Source organism: Hermetia illucens, chromosome 2 (assembly GCF_905115235.1).
Source record: "Hermetia illucens chromosome 2, iHerIll2.2.curated.20191125, whole genome shotgun sequence".
NCBI lineage: Eukaryota > Metazoa > Arthropoda > Insecta > Diptera > Stratiomyidae > Hermetia > Hermetia illucens.
In genome coordinates this window covers 136,017,525-136,032,588 of record NC_051850.1, presented here as the reverse complement: position 1 = coordinate 136,032,588, position 15,064 = coordinate 136,017,525, and the positions used below count along the sequence as shown (strand labels likewise).

Genomic DNA, 15,064 nt, shown 5'->3' with positions numbered 1-15,064 from the left:
GGAACCTTGGTCAATTGCTCTGCTTTGGAGGAGTGAAGATAAAAATTCGCATTCGGATATAACTAGTATCTTCTGGCCTAGAAAGGAAAAGAATAGTTGCTGAACTAGACAATAGTTTTTGAACCAGAGATCAACGTAGCCGATAGCCCGAAAACAAGAAGAAGATATGTTGGCAAGAATATTTTAGAAATATTTTGGATGGACTTACCTTCAGGAGGGCATAATCGAACCTCGTGTACCCTGGGCTGTACAGCTCATGAGATTTTATAGCAACTACACTGAATATTTGTGACCATGGTACAAGTGTCATTCTTCTCACCACACCTGTTTTAATAACGAGCTGAAATTAAAAAAAAATGTTCAGCATATCTTAACTTTGTGTATACATGTTAATAAAAAGCGGGCAGACTTGGACCTGAAACTATTAACTTTCAGGCGAATGGCAAATGTACAAGTAATCTGCATCGACATTAATTGGCTCAAAGTTAAATGCTTCATTTGACGTGGATAGGGACGCTTTTTGAGGAATTGTGAAGGAGATAAGCTAGCTTTTATTTGCGCATGCTTTTTCAACTTCAAGTTCCATCTTGGGCGACACAGCCTACGAGCCGCTTTAGAAGCAATCAACTCCCTCTTTCGATGTTGTCTTGCTGTACGGTAATTAGTCTTTCAGCATCCAACCGTGTAGAGGACTGACAAGTACTTCGTCCTGGTTCAATCTCAAACTTTTGTCCTTGCAGAATCTCGGAACTTGGATCTGAACCGCAAAATTTCGGAACATTCAGCAGAATTCATACCCATTCATTCACAACCATGGCTATCGACGGCTCTTTGGCTATCGAAAACAGTTTCTGATCAGTTTCCGGAAAGCGCGCACACTTCTGGCAGGTAGTATATGGCTGAGACTCATTTTCCCGGAAGTGACCACGAAAGTTGCCAGAAAAGATAGGGTTGATTCTTGATGCGCTGGACAATGACCACCTTCCCGCAATATACACACGCTAGTCCAGAAGGGATACTGACCGACTTGCGGCAGAAGTAGCAAGATAGGGCTATTCAAGATATGTCGCAGCTTTATTGTACTCGGATGTTTATAATACACCAAGAAACGTATACGAGTAGCTTTCATACCACAAATAGGTGCACCTGGATATGAGTCTATATGAAGATTTCTAGTCGATGATCCTTAGAGTATATTTAGGGTATCCACTTCAGGTTGACTTTGTCTTTCTTCCAGAAACCCTACCCTAAACAAACATTTACAAATATTGCTCACAAGACAATTAGGACGACATAAGGGACATTATACCACAAGCAACTAATTTTAACTACCTTTTAAGACGTAGGATTTGTAGGATGGCATCCTGAGATTATGGGCTCCAATTCATAGCACAGCCGTCTACGGGTGCCAGACCCGTAAATGCACGTTCTTCATTAGTTATCACCTTAGGCGAGAATACTTTCATGAAAAATGAATTTATAAAAGCTTGGAACCTTTAGTGACAGTGGTGGTAGAGGTGTTAGAAGGAGGAGAGCCAAAGTCTCTGAGTATTAAGACCATAGTGCTCCACTGCACCCCATATACTTCTTGCATATAATAGCATAGAGTTAACACCTCAACTTGACATTAATGCTGAGGTTGTTGCCTTTCCAAACTTTAAATAATGCAACAAAGACGGATAGATGAACGCCCCTTAATGTTCTGCGCATTAATGCAAATAGGAGGGGTACGACGACCAATTGGATTGAGAACCTTAGTCCTCTTAGTGTTATATTTTCCCTTTTTCGGGCCATTTCACCAGGGTAAATGTCTGCTTGGGAGCAAGCAAACTTCATCAGTGTAGTGAAAGTGATTGAGCAAAGAAGGCATCGTCTATTGAACCGTTGGGGCCCACCCCAACTAAACCAGCATGAAGACTGTCGCCGATATAGGGAAGATCAACAAACAAAAGGTGCCCAATTGCGCTCCTTTCAGTTGTTCATCCCCCTACCATTAATGTCTTTCACAGGATCATTGAAAGATTTGCGACCACCTACAAGCTGGTCCTATCAGAAGCCGGTTCACTTCATTTAGGACCAGAGTGTCCAGCTTATATCACTGGAATTTTCCCACGAGTTCGAGAAAGCGAGCATTCAGCCGACTCTCTATATCGTTGTAAAAACCAATAATAAACCGGTTTGAGTAGCCAAGGGTCGCAGCCGTAAAATCAGTCCCTATCTGGGCTGTTGTCGATGTTTTGGCAGCAACGTGATTCCGAAATTTCAGCTTACTATACATGACAACCGCCCTTTTCGACAAGCAAGGAAGCCTCGGAGTGTATTCTCATGCCACAGCTCTAACGATATGTTATGCTGGGAACCAGGATAATCTAGTTAGGCCAGGAAGATAGCCATTTAATCACGATTGTCAGTGGAGGAGTCGTCCCAGTTAATGATATCAGTACTAAAGCTGATAGTCATACATAAACTACTAAGGAATCTCGGTAACGACGAACCGAGCAAACCTGTGTCCCGCTGGCTCATTTAAATAAACCATGAATAAAGGGACAAACGCTCTCAATGTCTCGCAGTGTACAATATCTTGGTCTGATCTCAGATGTAAAGTTAAATTGGGGACAAAATATGGAACTGTGGATTAGGAACGCCGCTTTGATTTTCCACACATGCCGAAGAACTGTATCCTACAGTACTGTCACTACTAAATTAAGACAGTGGACATTGAGGCTTTGCGGCCAACGTGCTGCGCTTGTGCCTACTTGTGCCTACTACAAGATGACATTAAGCAAGTCAAATAAAATACGTTGCGCATAGACTGGTCTTCAGGGAAAATTTCTCCTTGAGTTTCCTAGCCGAGTCGGACCAAAAGGCCGAAAGACTGATCTTATAAGGTTTGGACATCGTATACCGATGCACCGAAAATGAAATGGAGAGCCTAGTGAAGGTTCAATGAGCAGTTCAATGAAAGTCTCTCTCTTCTAGATTCCTGGATATAAGGAATATATACAAGCCGAAATGGACGGGCTGACGAGCTGGCTAGAAGAGGTTCACCTGCGTATGTTCCGTTGGATGTAGTGGGGAACGGAATTTACTAGCAGTACTTGTGCTAAGACAAAGCCCAGACATGGGAGCTTATTGGCCATGTGTGTATGCTTGATTTTGGGAGTTATGTTAACAAACCCTTCGCTGATACGGAAAAATATTAATAAATATCAAAAATACTCACACTTTTAATGGAGACATGGCGAAAACAGTGCGCTGCAGATAACACATATCTCAGAGTAGCGAGCGTCCCACCGCAAAGAAAGCGCGATGAAGTGTGGCTTTGTATGATCACCTAAAATAGTAGGTTTTGACACTTTTTGTATTCAGTATAAATTTAAAAAGCTGTGATACTTTAGGAACTTACAATGGAAGGAAACTGGCCTAGCTTAGCATTTGATCCGTTAATAATACGGGTAGAGTTTTTGGCTTGGATTTTGAGCAGGGCAAATAACATGAAAGCAAAACATTTTAAAATGATCATTATTCTAATTTTCCCTATAGCCAAAGTAAAATAATTTAAAATAAACTGTTAAAATCAAAACTGAGTCCTATAAATTTAAATTTGACATTGAATATCAAAATGGCATAACTAAGCCAGCTCAGAGATTTTTGAATTGCATGATAGATAGTTTAAATTCGACCATTAGAAACGGTCTAAGACAAGGGGGTATCCCATCAAGCATCCTTTTCAAACTGGCCCTGGAAAAAGTGATCCGTGGCGTTAAACTGAATACCAGAAGCACTACCATCTTCAAGTACTGCCAACTGCTGACGTATGCTGATGATATTGACATTATAGAAACGCCAGATGTACAATCTGCATTCATCCAGATCACTCAGCCGGCACGAGAATTTGGACTGTATGTACATGATGGCAAAGTCAGCGTCAAAAGTCTCTGGAGTCCCCGAACGAATCACGGAGGCAATAGAAGCTGGAAGGGCACGTCTAATCAGGAAGGGGACCTGCGGCCTACAGAAGAGGAGGCGCTGGGCGACCTAGATCTGTGCTTTCTAGGGTTCAAGTCGTACAGCGAAAACAAGGAAGTGCCATGTTGGAAAAGGATGAAAATAATAATAATAATAGGTAGGTAGGCACTTAGTGCTAGTATTAGGTAAAATCCGGCATCTGCCGAGATTATGATAACTCGAAAAAATAATAATCGTTGGCGCAACAATCCATATTGGATCAGGGCCTTGAAGTGTGTTAGAGCACTTCATTCAAGACCGTAACGGTACACTAGGAGGCAATGTGGTCAGCACTGCGCTCGCCCGAGATTATTACCCTGATTTGACTCAGGTACTCATTCACAGCTGAGTCGACTGGTATCCGACGTCAAATCACGATGAAAATACTCTGACATTAGAAAAGAACTTCAAGCACCAACGGAGCCGATAGCTCACACTCAAATAGTCCAGCTAAACTTCCACCACGCAAAAACTGTATGTGCAGTAATTTTAAGCGCAGCTTACAAGGATAACATTGGAATAATGCTGGCTCAAGAACCCTAGATGTACTGGGGGCAAATTCGCGGTCTGCAAGGAGGAAACACACAGGCAATTTGAGGTTCCTGTTGTGAGAAACCAAGAGCTTGCATCATTTCCAAAACAAATTTAAAATATCGTCCTTTCAGCGTTTCTAACTGGAGACCTCACAGGCCGGGGGAAGAACTCGAGAAGCTCTCCTGATATCAGGTTACTTCCCAGGATGCGATATCCGGATCTTACCATAATTACTAGTTAGACATGCAAAGTTCTGTGATAGGAAGGCGTTACCACTCCTACTCCTCTGCGGTATTAGCGCCCAACATAAGATCTGGGAAAGCGGAGACACACATCGAGGAGGTGAGTACCTTCTAGAAATCATCCTTAGTAATAAGTTAGAAATACATAATGCAGGGAACGTATCAACATTCCTGCTCGTACCAGAAAGACTGGTGCGAAGAATGCTAGTATGTCAGGAAGACTGGGATACGATCAACTACGTGGTCCATCCATCTATCCAAAGCAAACTACGAAAGGCAGAAGAGACTAGAAAAGCACGGTTACATACGCCGCGTAGAGACGAAAGGTGAGGAAGCTAAAGAGAGCCGACTCCACCCCGTCATGTAATACCTTATGGTGGCTCCACGGGGGTTGGTGGGAGTTAGGAGTGGTTTATTTGGGTAAGAATTAACAGGCTGGCATGTCCAGGCCAGTGCCTTTTGAATATTTCCACCTCCCCCCCAAAAAACAACAACAACAACAGACAGACTGAGGGAAATTCATCTGGAATCTAGATCTATCTCATACCGGACTCTTACCGACTAAAACCTCCCATATTTTCTCCACACTGGTCCCATCCACCATGTACCTTATTAGACTTTCCATCATTAAACGGGTATTTAGCTCTGTTTCAAGCTTTTTCCTTGAGTTTCTTCATGTTCGGCTGCGCCCTCACAGGTACGACAATCGGGCGATTTATTCAGCCCGAACCTATCGAGGTAATTCCTGTATCCACCGTGTTCGGTTAAGAAGTGATCTTTAAGCCAAGACTAGATCGTCGAGTAGCCCTTAAACTTACCGCGTAATCGAGAGGGGATATATTCGTTGTATTTTCCCAAGGGGTCATTTTCTGCAGGATGGAAATGCCAGAAGTTGATATTGCTGCCAAAGATTTCTGGACACTGTGGGGAAAATGCAAGAACGGATAATCCACGATAGTTTCCTACCGGTTGTTGGGAGCAAAGGAAGTCTTCAGATCGACAGTATTAGTTCTGTAGAGCCAAATAAACTATTGACCCCATCAAATTGGATACTGACTTGGGCAAAGGTGATTTCATAGTGGTCACCCTGCACGTGAGAAATGCATTCTATTCGGCTAGATGGAATCTAATAGGGAAACCGCCGGCGAGGACTGGTATTCCCGCTTATCTCGTTACTATTTTCAAGAGTAGATACTCTGGTATGAAGGAGGAATACGTTGCTTCCGCGTCCCAGATAATTCTGTACAGGGTCATTTACTGTTGAAAATAATGTACAATGATTTGATTAATTTTCCAGTTCCGGAGAATCGGTGGTGGGTGATGAAGTTCTCTTCTGATGTTTGCAGGAGGAAAAGCGAAAACGGTCCACATCACCAATTGTCATAACTCGGGAGCCATATCATCACTTCCAGCCTGGGTATGAAATACTCGGGGTGTTGATAGATGCGAAGCTCAGTTACAAGCAACGCGAGCAATATATTTGCAACAAACTATCCACTGCAAGTATGGCTCTAGCAAGGATCGTGTCGAATATGGGAAGGCCACGGTATACTTCTAGATCGCTTATAGTCCAGTTTGGAGAAAAGTTTTGTTGATATCAGCTAATGCTCATAAAATGAGTAGCATCTACAGATGGACAACCCTAAGTGTCTGCTCTGCTTCAGGACTGCCTCAGTTGATGGAGCGTTCGTCATTTCTGGAATGATGATGGTTGACATCTTGGTGGAGATGACAAACGTGTAAGGTGCGAAGTCTACGTTTCTTTATAGTAAATGGTGGAAAGGAATAATCAGTAGTTGGATTCCTCGAGCATGGGAACTCTCTGGGAAGGGTCGGTGACGACACAGTGAGATCAATTATAATCTTACCCATTTGCCATGGGACATGGAAAATATGGCCAGTACCTACGCACGTTTAGAGTGGACACCTCATCCGTTTACGTAAACTGCTATGGAGTCCCAGATATATTTTGATATGAATCCAGAAAACAACCTGACAAGAAGTCCGGGACTACGAGTATGAGCGTAGCAATCACAAATTGGCATCTATGTGCTCCGAAATTTTAAAATAAAAAGGAGGGATTTCAAAGTTCAAATGCCCTCAAACATAGTAGTGTGAAAAGCTTAATAGTAGTGTGTAAAGCTAGCATATTGTAAATGAGATGGAAATGGACAAATGGAAGCAACGAAAAAACTTTCTAGGCATGCGTATCTAAAGGTAGGAGAAGAAGATTAATTCTGAATATTTGAACCTTTGTTGCGAGAGGATTCACTTATTATCCCTAGAAATAATGAAAAGAAGTCTTCAATAAATAGAAAATTCATATTTATTTAATATTTATATTAATTCGTTTGCTTAATATAAAATAATATAAATTGGCAATATAAGTCCGGGGTATGTGCCCAAAGTCCCACTTCTAAAGTAATCGCCACACAATTGATCCCTATAAAAAATGTTAATGTTAAAAACTCGTGCAAATTGTAATCGATTAGAGCATATTCATACCATTCTTTGATGCTTTCATCAATCCACGTTTTCACGGCGCTTATATCAGCATAAATAGCATAATGCCCCGCCTTATTGCAGGCCTTTGTTGCAGAAACCAGTCCAGCGACTACGCCATTACAAATTAGAGGACCAGTAGAACATTGCAACTGCTCGTCCGATGATTCACCCTACGTGTACGCAAAATACAAAATTAAAAAAATCAGCGTTTAGCACAGAATCTGAGGGAGGCATACAAAACAAGTTATCTCTAAATGTCCTGGAATAAATAAATAGAAGTTCTCTCATCAATTATTGTGATATTTATTAACGCACATACGATGCGATAACTAGCAATAGAGACACTTTCTTTTTCTGAGGGACCTATGCACTGCTTCTTTTCCAAAACAAACAAACAAAACCTTATTAGAATCGATTCAATGTCTGTCTATTTGTCTTTTTTTTCTGGAGGTGAGATTCTTGCAAAGACACTGGTACACATGTGCCAGCGTGTATGGAAGTTTAACCCACTAAAACCACCCCCTAACTCCTCCTTTTCACGAAACCACCCTAAGTACGGGATGGACACAGATTTAACTTTTAGATTTCCCGGTGTTACCGTTCCTCCCAATATCTCCCCCAGACTCTTCTTTGTCTCTGCAAATCTAGGACAATGGAAGAAAACATGCTTCAGGTCTTCCGGAATACTGTCGCAGGCGGAACAGTTAGGTAAGCTGTCCAGTTTTCACTTATAGAAGTATTCAGGGTATCTGCCATATCCTTTGAGAAATTTCGGGAGATCATAGCTTATCTCATCTGCAGGTCCATCGACCCTTTTCCGCCCGTTCCAACTGTTGATGTCACTTGCTTAACGATTCCTCCCTTTTCCACATTTTTGTCGTATTGATTAGCGAAAGCATTGGGTCCATCATAGATGCGCGTCATTTTGTCGGCCAAAATTGCGATCTGCACTACTCCGCCTACCGCTTGGTATGAGATGGTTCTAAAACCATAGCACACACTTAAGGCGGTCTTTCTATAAACCATACTAATCGTTTGCTGAATAAAGCAGTATAGAGCTCACCGATCTAGCTATGAGCAGCCTATGGGTCCATCGCAGGTACCTAACATTCGGCATCATCCTTGTCAAGACCATACCAACATTGGCCGCGTTGGTAAAAACATGTTCTGAATGCTTTTTGAAATTCAGTCACACATCTATTATTTTTCGAAAGTATTTGATTGCTGATTTTGAAGTGATGATATGCTTCCTTCTTCCGACACGAGAAATGGTTTCCTTACGCTACTTTTTGATAAGCACCGCCTCTATTTTATCCTCAGCGAGTTCAAGGCCTGCATCTTTTAGCTAGTTCTTTGTAGCAGTGATTACTTTTAATGTATACGATTCCTCATTCGCAAGATGTTTGGCAACAACAATCACCGCTATATCATCAGTCTAACCCACAATCATGGCATCGCCAGCAACTGGGATGTTGAGGGCATAATTATGTTGTTCCACAACAGCGATGCCAGAATAGTGCCCTGTGGAACATCCGAGGGGACAATGTATTCTCTGGGTTCATTGTCTGTGTCGTACCAGAGCCTACCTATTAAATAGCGGCCGAAAAACGCAGTTATACATCCTTAGAGGGTTCCAACTGGCCAATTTGGACACAAGAGTAATCACCGTTTCGGTGCATCGCATCTTTACCAAAGCCAGTGATGAGTTTGATGGCTTCGACAGTGGGTCTAGCCCTACAGAACTCAAGTTATCGATTTCATAAGCCTCCCACACTCTCTACAGCAGGGAGTAATCAAGTGTAGATTATTCGCTGTAACATTTTCCACGCATAGGTCTGTAGGAAGATGGTTCACCGGGGTGCTTACAGGTTTAGATGATAACACTAGCCTTTGTGGTTTCCATGTGTCAGGAAAGATCTCAGCCACCAAGCATACTTCAAACAACTGTACAAATATGTCTCGTCTGGACTTAAGACAGATTAAGGACTTTGTCCGTGATCTCCTGGTCGCTCATCGGGTTCCATGACACCTGGACCGAAGATCAGACAATTCACGATTCCACCAGAAATTGGGCCTTCTACTGGGGAAAGCATAACGTCTTGGCATCGATAAGTTGCATGCCGTCGCGATGCACTCCGTGATATGGATGACTTTCTCTGAAGGTAGAAGAGAGAACCCGTTCCCGGTAAGTATTACCCTGACCATCGTTAACTAATATTATATCTAACTAACTAAGCATGCAAGAGGCAATGCCCTCTTGCATTCGTCAATGGGCTTCCTGGTTGTGCGGCCCATGGATCGAAGTCACCCCCGATCACTTCTGGTCTCCATTCTTTGCGTCGAAGACAAATCTTTCCAACATGCACTCGATTCAGCCAAAATCAACCTTGAAGGAGCATAGCTGCGTATATGTCCCGTCTATTTTTGCCCATACGAACTCACTTGTGGGTTGGTTCGTACACTCCTGTATGGCTTGGTCCCCGCACAATGCCGGCGCACCATGGATCGGCTATCCAAACATTATTGTTGTGATTTCTTTAGAGTTTGCTTATTACAGGCAGTTATATCTTCGATTCAAGGATGGTCTGCAAAAGCCGGTTTTGATCGTCCCTACAGTACTTGAGGTTGATTTGAATTAAAGTCATTTACCCACTGCATTTAGAATCCTTTTGAACTCAGGTCACTTCTCGCTTCACTGTTTGTGTGTAGTCCTTGTTATATTCCCAGGAAATGCAACCCATTTCCCCATATCGTCTGCATTGATCACATCGATCAACTGAATTGGTGCATACTCTCGCCAAATGTCCGTGCAAGAGATACTTAAAGCATTTCTGCGAAATTACCTCTCTAAAACGGCACACTACCCAGTCAATACGGACTTTCCAGACATTTAGCAGCTTGCACGCTGCTTGCGCTGGTAGACGGATGGTCGCCGTCTGCGTGCTTCCATACGCCTTTCTGAGGCTTACAATGGATGCCGACTGCAAGTTATTCAGATTGAATTGCTCTGCTAAGCCAGTGTAGATTTCCACCTCATCTTGGTCCTTGTACTGGACAGCGATTACATACTTTTGAGTACATTGTCAGAGTACGTGGGTTCGATGTTGGATAGGGAAGTCCTACGGCTACAGTAACATCCAAGACCTAGTACTTCAGGAACTCTGGCTATTCCCCACGGACAACGTCACACGAAAGCCGAACTTTACGAAGAATTTGCTGTGGACAACCAGGAGAGAGTTGGCGACCGATGACGTGTTGGAAGGCTATGATGTAGTATTCTCTACCAACGGATCAAACGTGGTTTGTATGGTCGGTGAGGATGTTTTCTCTCAGGATTTGCCAGTGGTTTCAATTTGGTTAAGAAAGATATACGCACCATACAGCGGAAATGTTTGAAATAACTTTGCGTGGAGACAGACTTAAACCCCTGGTGAACAACGTAAGGAAGATTAAGCAGCAGATACTACAGTTGACCTGTCCACAGCTTCTTCTCGATTCAGTGGTGGCGACTTTCGCCAGAATAAAGGCGGCCGAAAAACTATATTCAAGCTTTAGACATCTTAACCATACTTGCGGTACCTGATGAGGAAATTGTGGATATTTACGGTGATAATAAAGCAAAAGAGAAATGACTCGAAGAGGGAGTTGTTGGACGTAGATAATAGCTCCGCGTATCGTAGAGTAGATATATCACGGGGAAATTAATCGTAGGTTACAGAAAGTCCATTTATCAATTTAGGTTAGATGGTTCCCTCTTTCGCTCTTAAAGCGGTTGCATTACAAAGGACCCAGTGCATATCAAGATCCACAATTTTTTACTCAGGGAAGGCAAGTCTGGAAGACTCTCTGACAGTCAACCAAAGCCCGTAGAAGATCATCGAGGAAGTTCTGAAGTCAGAAGAAAAGTATTGAATTTCGAAATAGGAAACTTGGCACGAGGAAGGTGTCAAGAGCGGAAGGTTTCGCCACTTAAAATGCAGTTGTCTCACTGCGGTACCGCGGAGAAGGAAAAAAGAGAAAATAGGGTTGGTTTTAGTGGATCAGAATGCCTGACACCGCCGTAGGAGCACCAACGTCACTGAATCATGAGTATCCGAGGTGGCTCGGAGCATCGAAGTTCGAGCCCGGCCGCTAAGGGATATGAACTGAAGATGCTCTTTAAACATCGCAAACTATGGGGAAGCAGAAGTGGAGGTTAACCTAGCGCAGAAAAGTTGCTGAATCGAAATTTGATCTAGAAAGGTCATTTTTAAGGTTTTTCGTGAAACAAAATCTTACTACAATCGATCCAATGTCTGTCTATCTGTCCATTCCGTTGTCTGTCCGCCTGTCTGTCAAACTCAATTAACTCGAAAATGGCCCAACATATGTCACAAAATTCGGTGAGAACATGCGGTCTGTGAGTCCCTCTGCATGCAACTAATTGCATCATTTTGGATTTGGTTGGAAGGGGACTCCTAATACATTAGAAGGGGGTGCAAATTTTGTTTGAAATAATATGGTCATATAGAGTACCAAATGAAGGGACTTGATTACAACTTTTTGAAAATGATTGTTCTGATACTGGATGAGACATAAGGGACGGGCTCAAAATTTGGGCTCCGAAAAGTGTAACTGGTTTCGTTCTCTCAGAACCTATCCATCCAAAAAATAACAGTAATCCCAGAAATCCTGAACTCGAAATACCTCTGGTTCAAATATCCGGTCAAATAAGGTTAATAATGCTATATTTATCCGAGAAGTGTCCGCATCTGCGCGATAGATGCAGTCCTTGTTTCGCCTTTTTCAAAGATTTGGGTAAAAAGGGAATGCATCCGCTAATATGCAATATTCTCCTCTTTTATTCCAAACACGTCTTATCTTTCGCAATGTACTTCTTCCTCTTTCCATTCCCCGACATACATTTACATTGCCTTTTAAAATTTTAAAAATCAATCATTTAATTATTTTATTTCTCAAAACCTACCACCTGTTACTCCTTCCTAAAAATTCTAAAACTCATTTATATATTTATTTACAAATTGCCAGATTGTATACAATCACAATGCAAATGTTGCATGATCGGTAAAAAAGGAAACATCGACCTTGCATTTAAACTTGACCGGTTCGTATATTTCGGAATCCAGACCTAACGGTTGATATGGTTAGGGCGAGTGAGGATGCATTTTTATTGCAAAGACTAGTAGAACCGGGGACCGGCTGATTGAAGGAACAGCTGATGAAATGGACCAGGTCGTCAATCTATAAGTGTGTCTCGCAGAGTAAAGTTCTGTATTTAAAGAAGAAATGTTTTTTTTGGAAAATCGATAATTCAATCAAAATAAATCAGTGAATCAAAATGATTATCGGACAGCGAAGTTGTGTCTTCAGAGGGAATAAAGGAAACTGTGAGTTACAATATTGTGAGTTTGTCCTGTAAAAATGAAGTGTCAGTATTATATATATATTTTTTTCTAATTAATCTGGTAATGGAAAGAGCTCCACGTACGGAGTTTGCGGGAAATTGAAAGTAAAAGATTCGCATAGTTTTTTTCACACTCAGTGTGCAGCTGGAAAAAGCTTAGCCTTCGCCTGCTTGTGCTTGATGTGCTGTTCCACGCCCAGGAGAATCCGCCCTGAACTCCGTCCAGGACCAAGACAGTTCGATGAAGCCCATCTTCAATTTATTCCTAATCCTACCATGGGTGTTTACTTAGAGCTACAAATAGTACAACGTAGACACCTGCGCATTGAACGCAGCGTTGCAGAAGGACTCGAGTAACGGTTTAATCCCACCATGCAACGATGTTGCTGGCAGGCCATGGAAGATTGACTTTTTGAACTTGGTTCGCGTTGAATTCACATTTTAATGGGATTCCATCTGGAAACGCCACCGACCCAGGTTAAAATATTCAGGTTGGAGAAAAAACCCGTAAAATCTGAGAGCATTGCTGATGCCGGTCTTCAACGGGTTCCATGCTTAGACTTAGACCAAACAACTGGAAACGCGCCGGATTAATGTTATTTCAAGAAGATATTCAAGCATGAATAAGTACAAACGAATGTCCTGTCAGCAAGGAAATTAAATTCCAAATTTAATATTGTCGGTTTCCTGATATTCTGATTCTCTCTATTCTATAAACTCAACATCCGCGCGCGGATACCGTTCATGTGCGGATTTGATCTATCTACCTGCAATGTATATACAGGGTGCGGCAGCATAAGTTCCTTTTTTAAGGTTTTGTGTAAAACAAAACCTTATTAAAATCGATTCAATGTCTGTCTCTCTGTCATACGCATTTTTCTCCAAAACGGCTAAACCGATCCGAACGAAATTTGGTGGACAGATGGGAACTATGAAATCCCACGCATACAGTGAGTGGCATAAATTTAGGTGTAGTTTAAAAGGGGGCTCCCCATACATGCAAAGAGGGGATTCAAAAATTTTTTTCACCGGATATAGTTGTGTAGGGTAACAAATGAAAGGTACTGTACTTTCCGAAAGTGATATTAGTTTTGGCATAAATTGCAAAGTGCGTGAGTAAGGTGTTAAAATGTACGCATTTGAAGTGAGACAGGACTCATTTTCGGAAACTACCTAACCTAAAAATCCGGAAAAAATCGGAGTGGTGCGCCTAGATGAAATCTAGGCCTCAAAATATGTCCCATTCCGATATCTGCTCAAATAAACTTAGTAATAGTATATTACTACTTTTTAGAAATTTACTGAAAAACCCCCCTTAAATTCATCCTAGGACTTCCGAATTTTGTACCAGCATAGGAGACAATATTTCATGTATATGTGCTAAATTTCATGGAAATCAGGCAATTAACGCCAAAGTGATAGCAGTTCAAACTTAGCAATTTCGCGCGAGTTTACTGCTTCCAAAGCCATGCAAATCAGATGCTAACGTCATAATTACCCGGAAAAATTGACATTCGCGTGGAATATTAAAGTCACATTTATGAAGAATCTATTTATCTGCAGCCCTTTTTAAGGCCTTGTGTAAAACACTTATGTGAAATCTAATCTTCGAGAGATGTCCCATTCCGGTATCTGCTCAAAGAATTTACTAATAGTATATTATCAACTTTTAGAAATAGACTAAAAAACTCCCCTTAAGTTCATCCTAAGTGTACTAAATTTTGCACCGACATAGAGGATAGCCTCGTGCATACACATGCCAGGTTTCATGAAAATCCAACTATTAGTGGGAAAGTTATAGCAGTTCAAACTTATCAATTTCGTGCTAATTAACAGTAACCTAAGCCATACAAATAAGATGCTGACGTCATAATTAACGAGAATAATTGAAATTCCAGTGAAATATTAAAATTCCATTCAAGAAGAATCTAATTCTCTAATATTTGATGCTGGTTAAATTGTTTTCATTCGCTAATAATATTAAACTAAGAGCGTGAAGCGTATGAGGGTGACCATTATCAACACAGGGCTTTCCATCAAATGATTTATTTAAATCGCTTTCTAGAAAATGGAGGGCAATGGAATTTTTAGCTATATTACACGGAGCTGTCGTGCACTCGTCGCTCCTCACATCTTTCTCTTTTTCTTCAGTCTTCAGTTCACAAGCGGGGTCGGCGCGTGATGATCGGTTTCGTCATTTTATTTTATCAAATGCCTCATCAGGATGCAATCGCGAGACCTTTAAATTCCCATCCAGTGTATCAAGCCACCATTGTTTTGGCGGATTTTGGTTACTTGCCATTGTTTTCGATGTTCTGACCAATACTGGTTGTTGAATTCTCGTTAGCGTGAATTACGTGACCACACCATC

General features: G+C 41.8%; 2 protein-coding genes across 2 annotated transcripts in view; both read right to left on the bottom strand.

The window, feature by feature from the left end:
- The window catches only part of LOC119648567 (trypsin alpha-3-like), a 28,239-nt gene extending 24,607 nt beyond the window's left edge, over positions 1-3,632 (bottom strand). The window contains exons 1-3 of the mRNA XM_038050336.1: positions 3,407-3,632; positions 3,224-3,334; positions 209-340 (exon numbers count right to left, since the gene is read on the bottom strand). Coding sequence (XP_037906264.1) covers positions 209-340; positions 3,224-3,334; positions 3,407-3,523 — 360 coding nt within the window. The 5' untranslated portion in view covers positions 3,524-3,632. The remainder of the gene's footprint in view (positions 1-208; positions 341-3,223; positions 3,335-3,406) is intronic.
- A 3,455-nt stretch (positions 3,633-7,087) lies between these two features.
- Positions 7,088-15,064, bottom strand: part of LOC119649868 (trypsin alpha-3-like) — a 30,092-nt gene continuing 22,115 nt past the window's right edge. Inside the window, exons 6-7 of the mRNA XM_038052239.1 lie at positions 7,290-7,459; positions 7,088-7,227 (exon numbers count right to left, since the gene is read on the bottom strand). Coding sequence (XP_037908167.1) covers positions 7,140-7,227; positions 7,290-7,459 — 258 coding nt within the window. The 3' untranslated portion in view covers positions 7,088-7,139. The remainder of the gene's footprint in view (positions 7,228-7,289; positions 7,460-15,064) is intronic.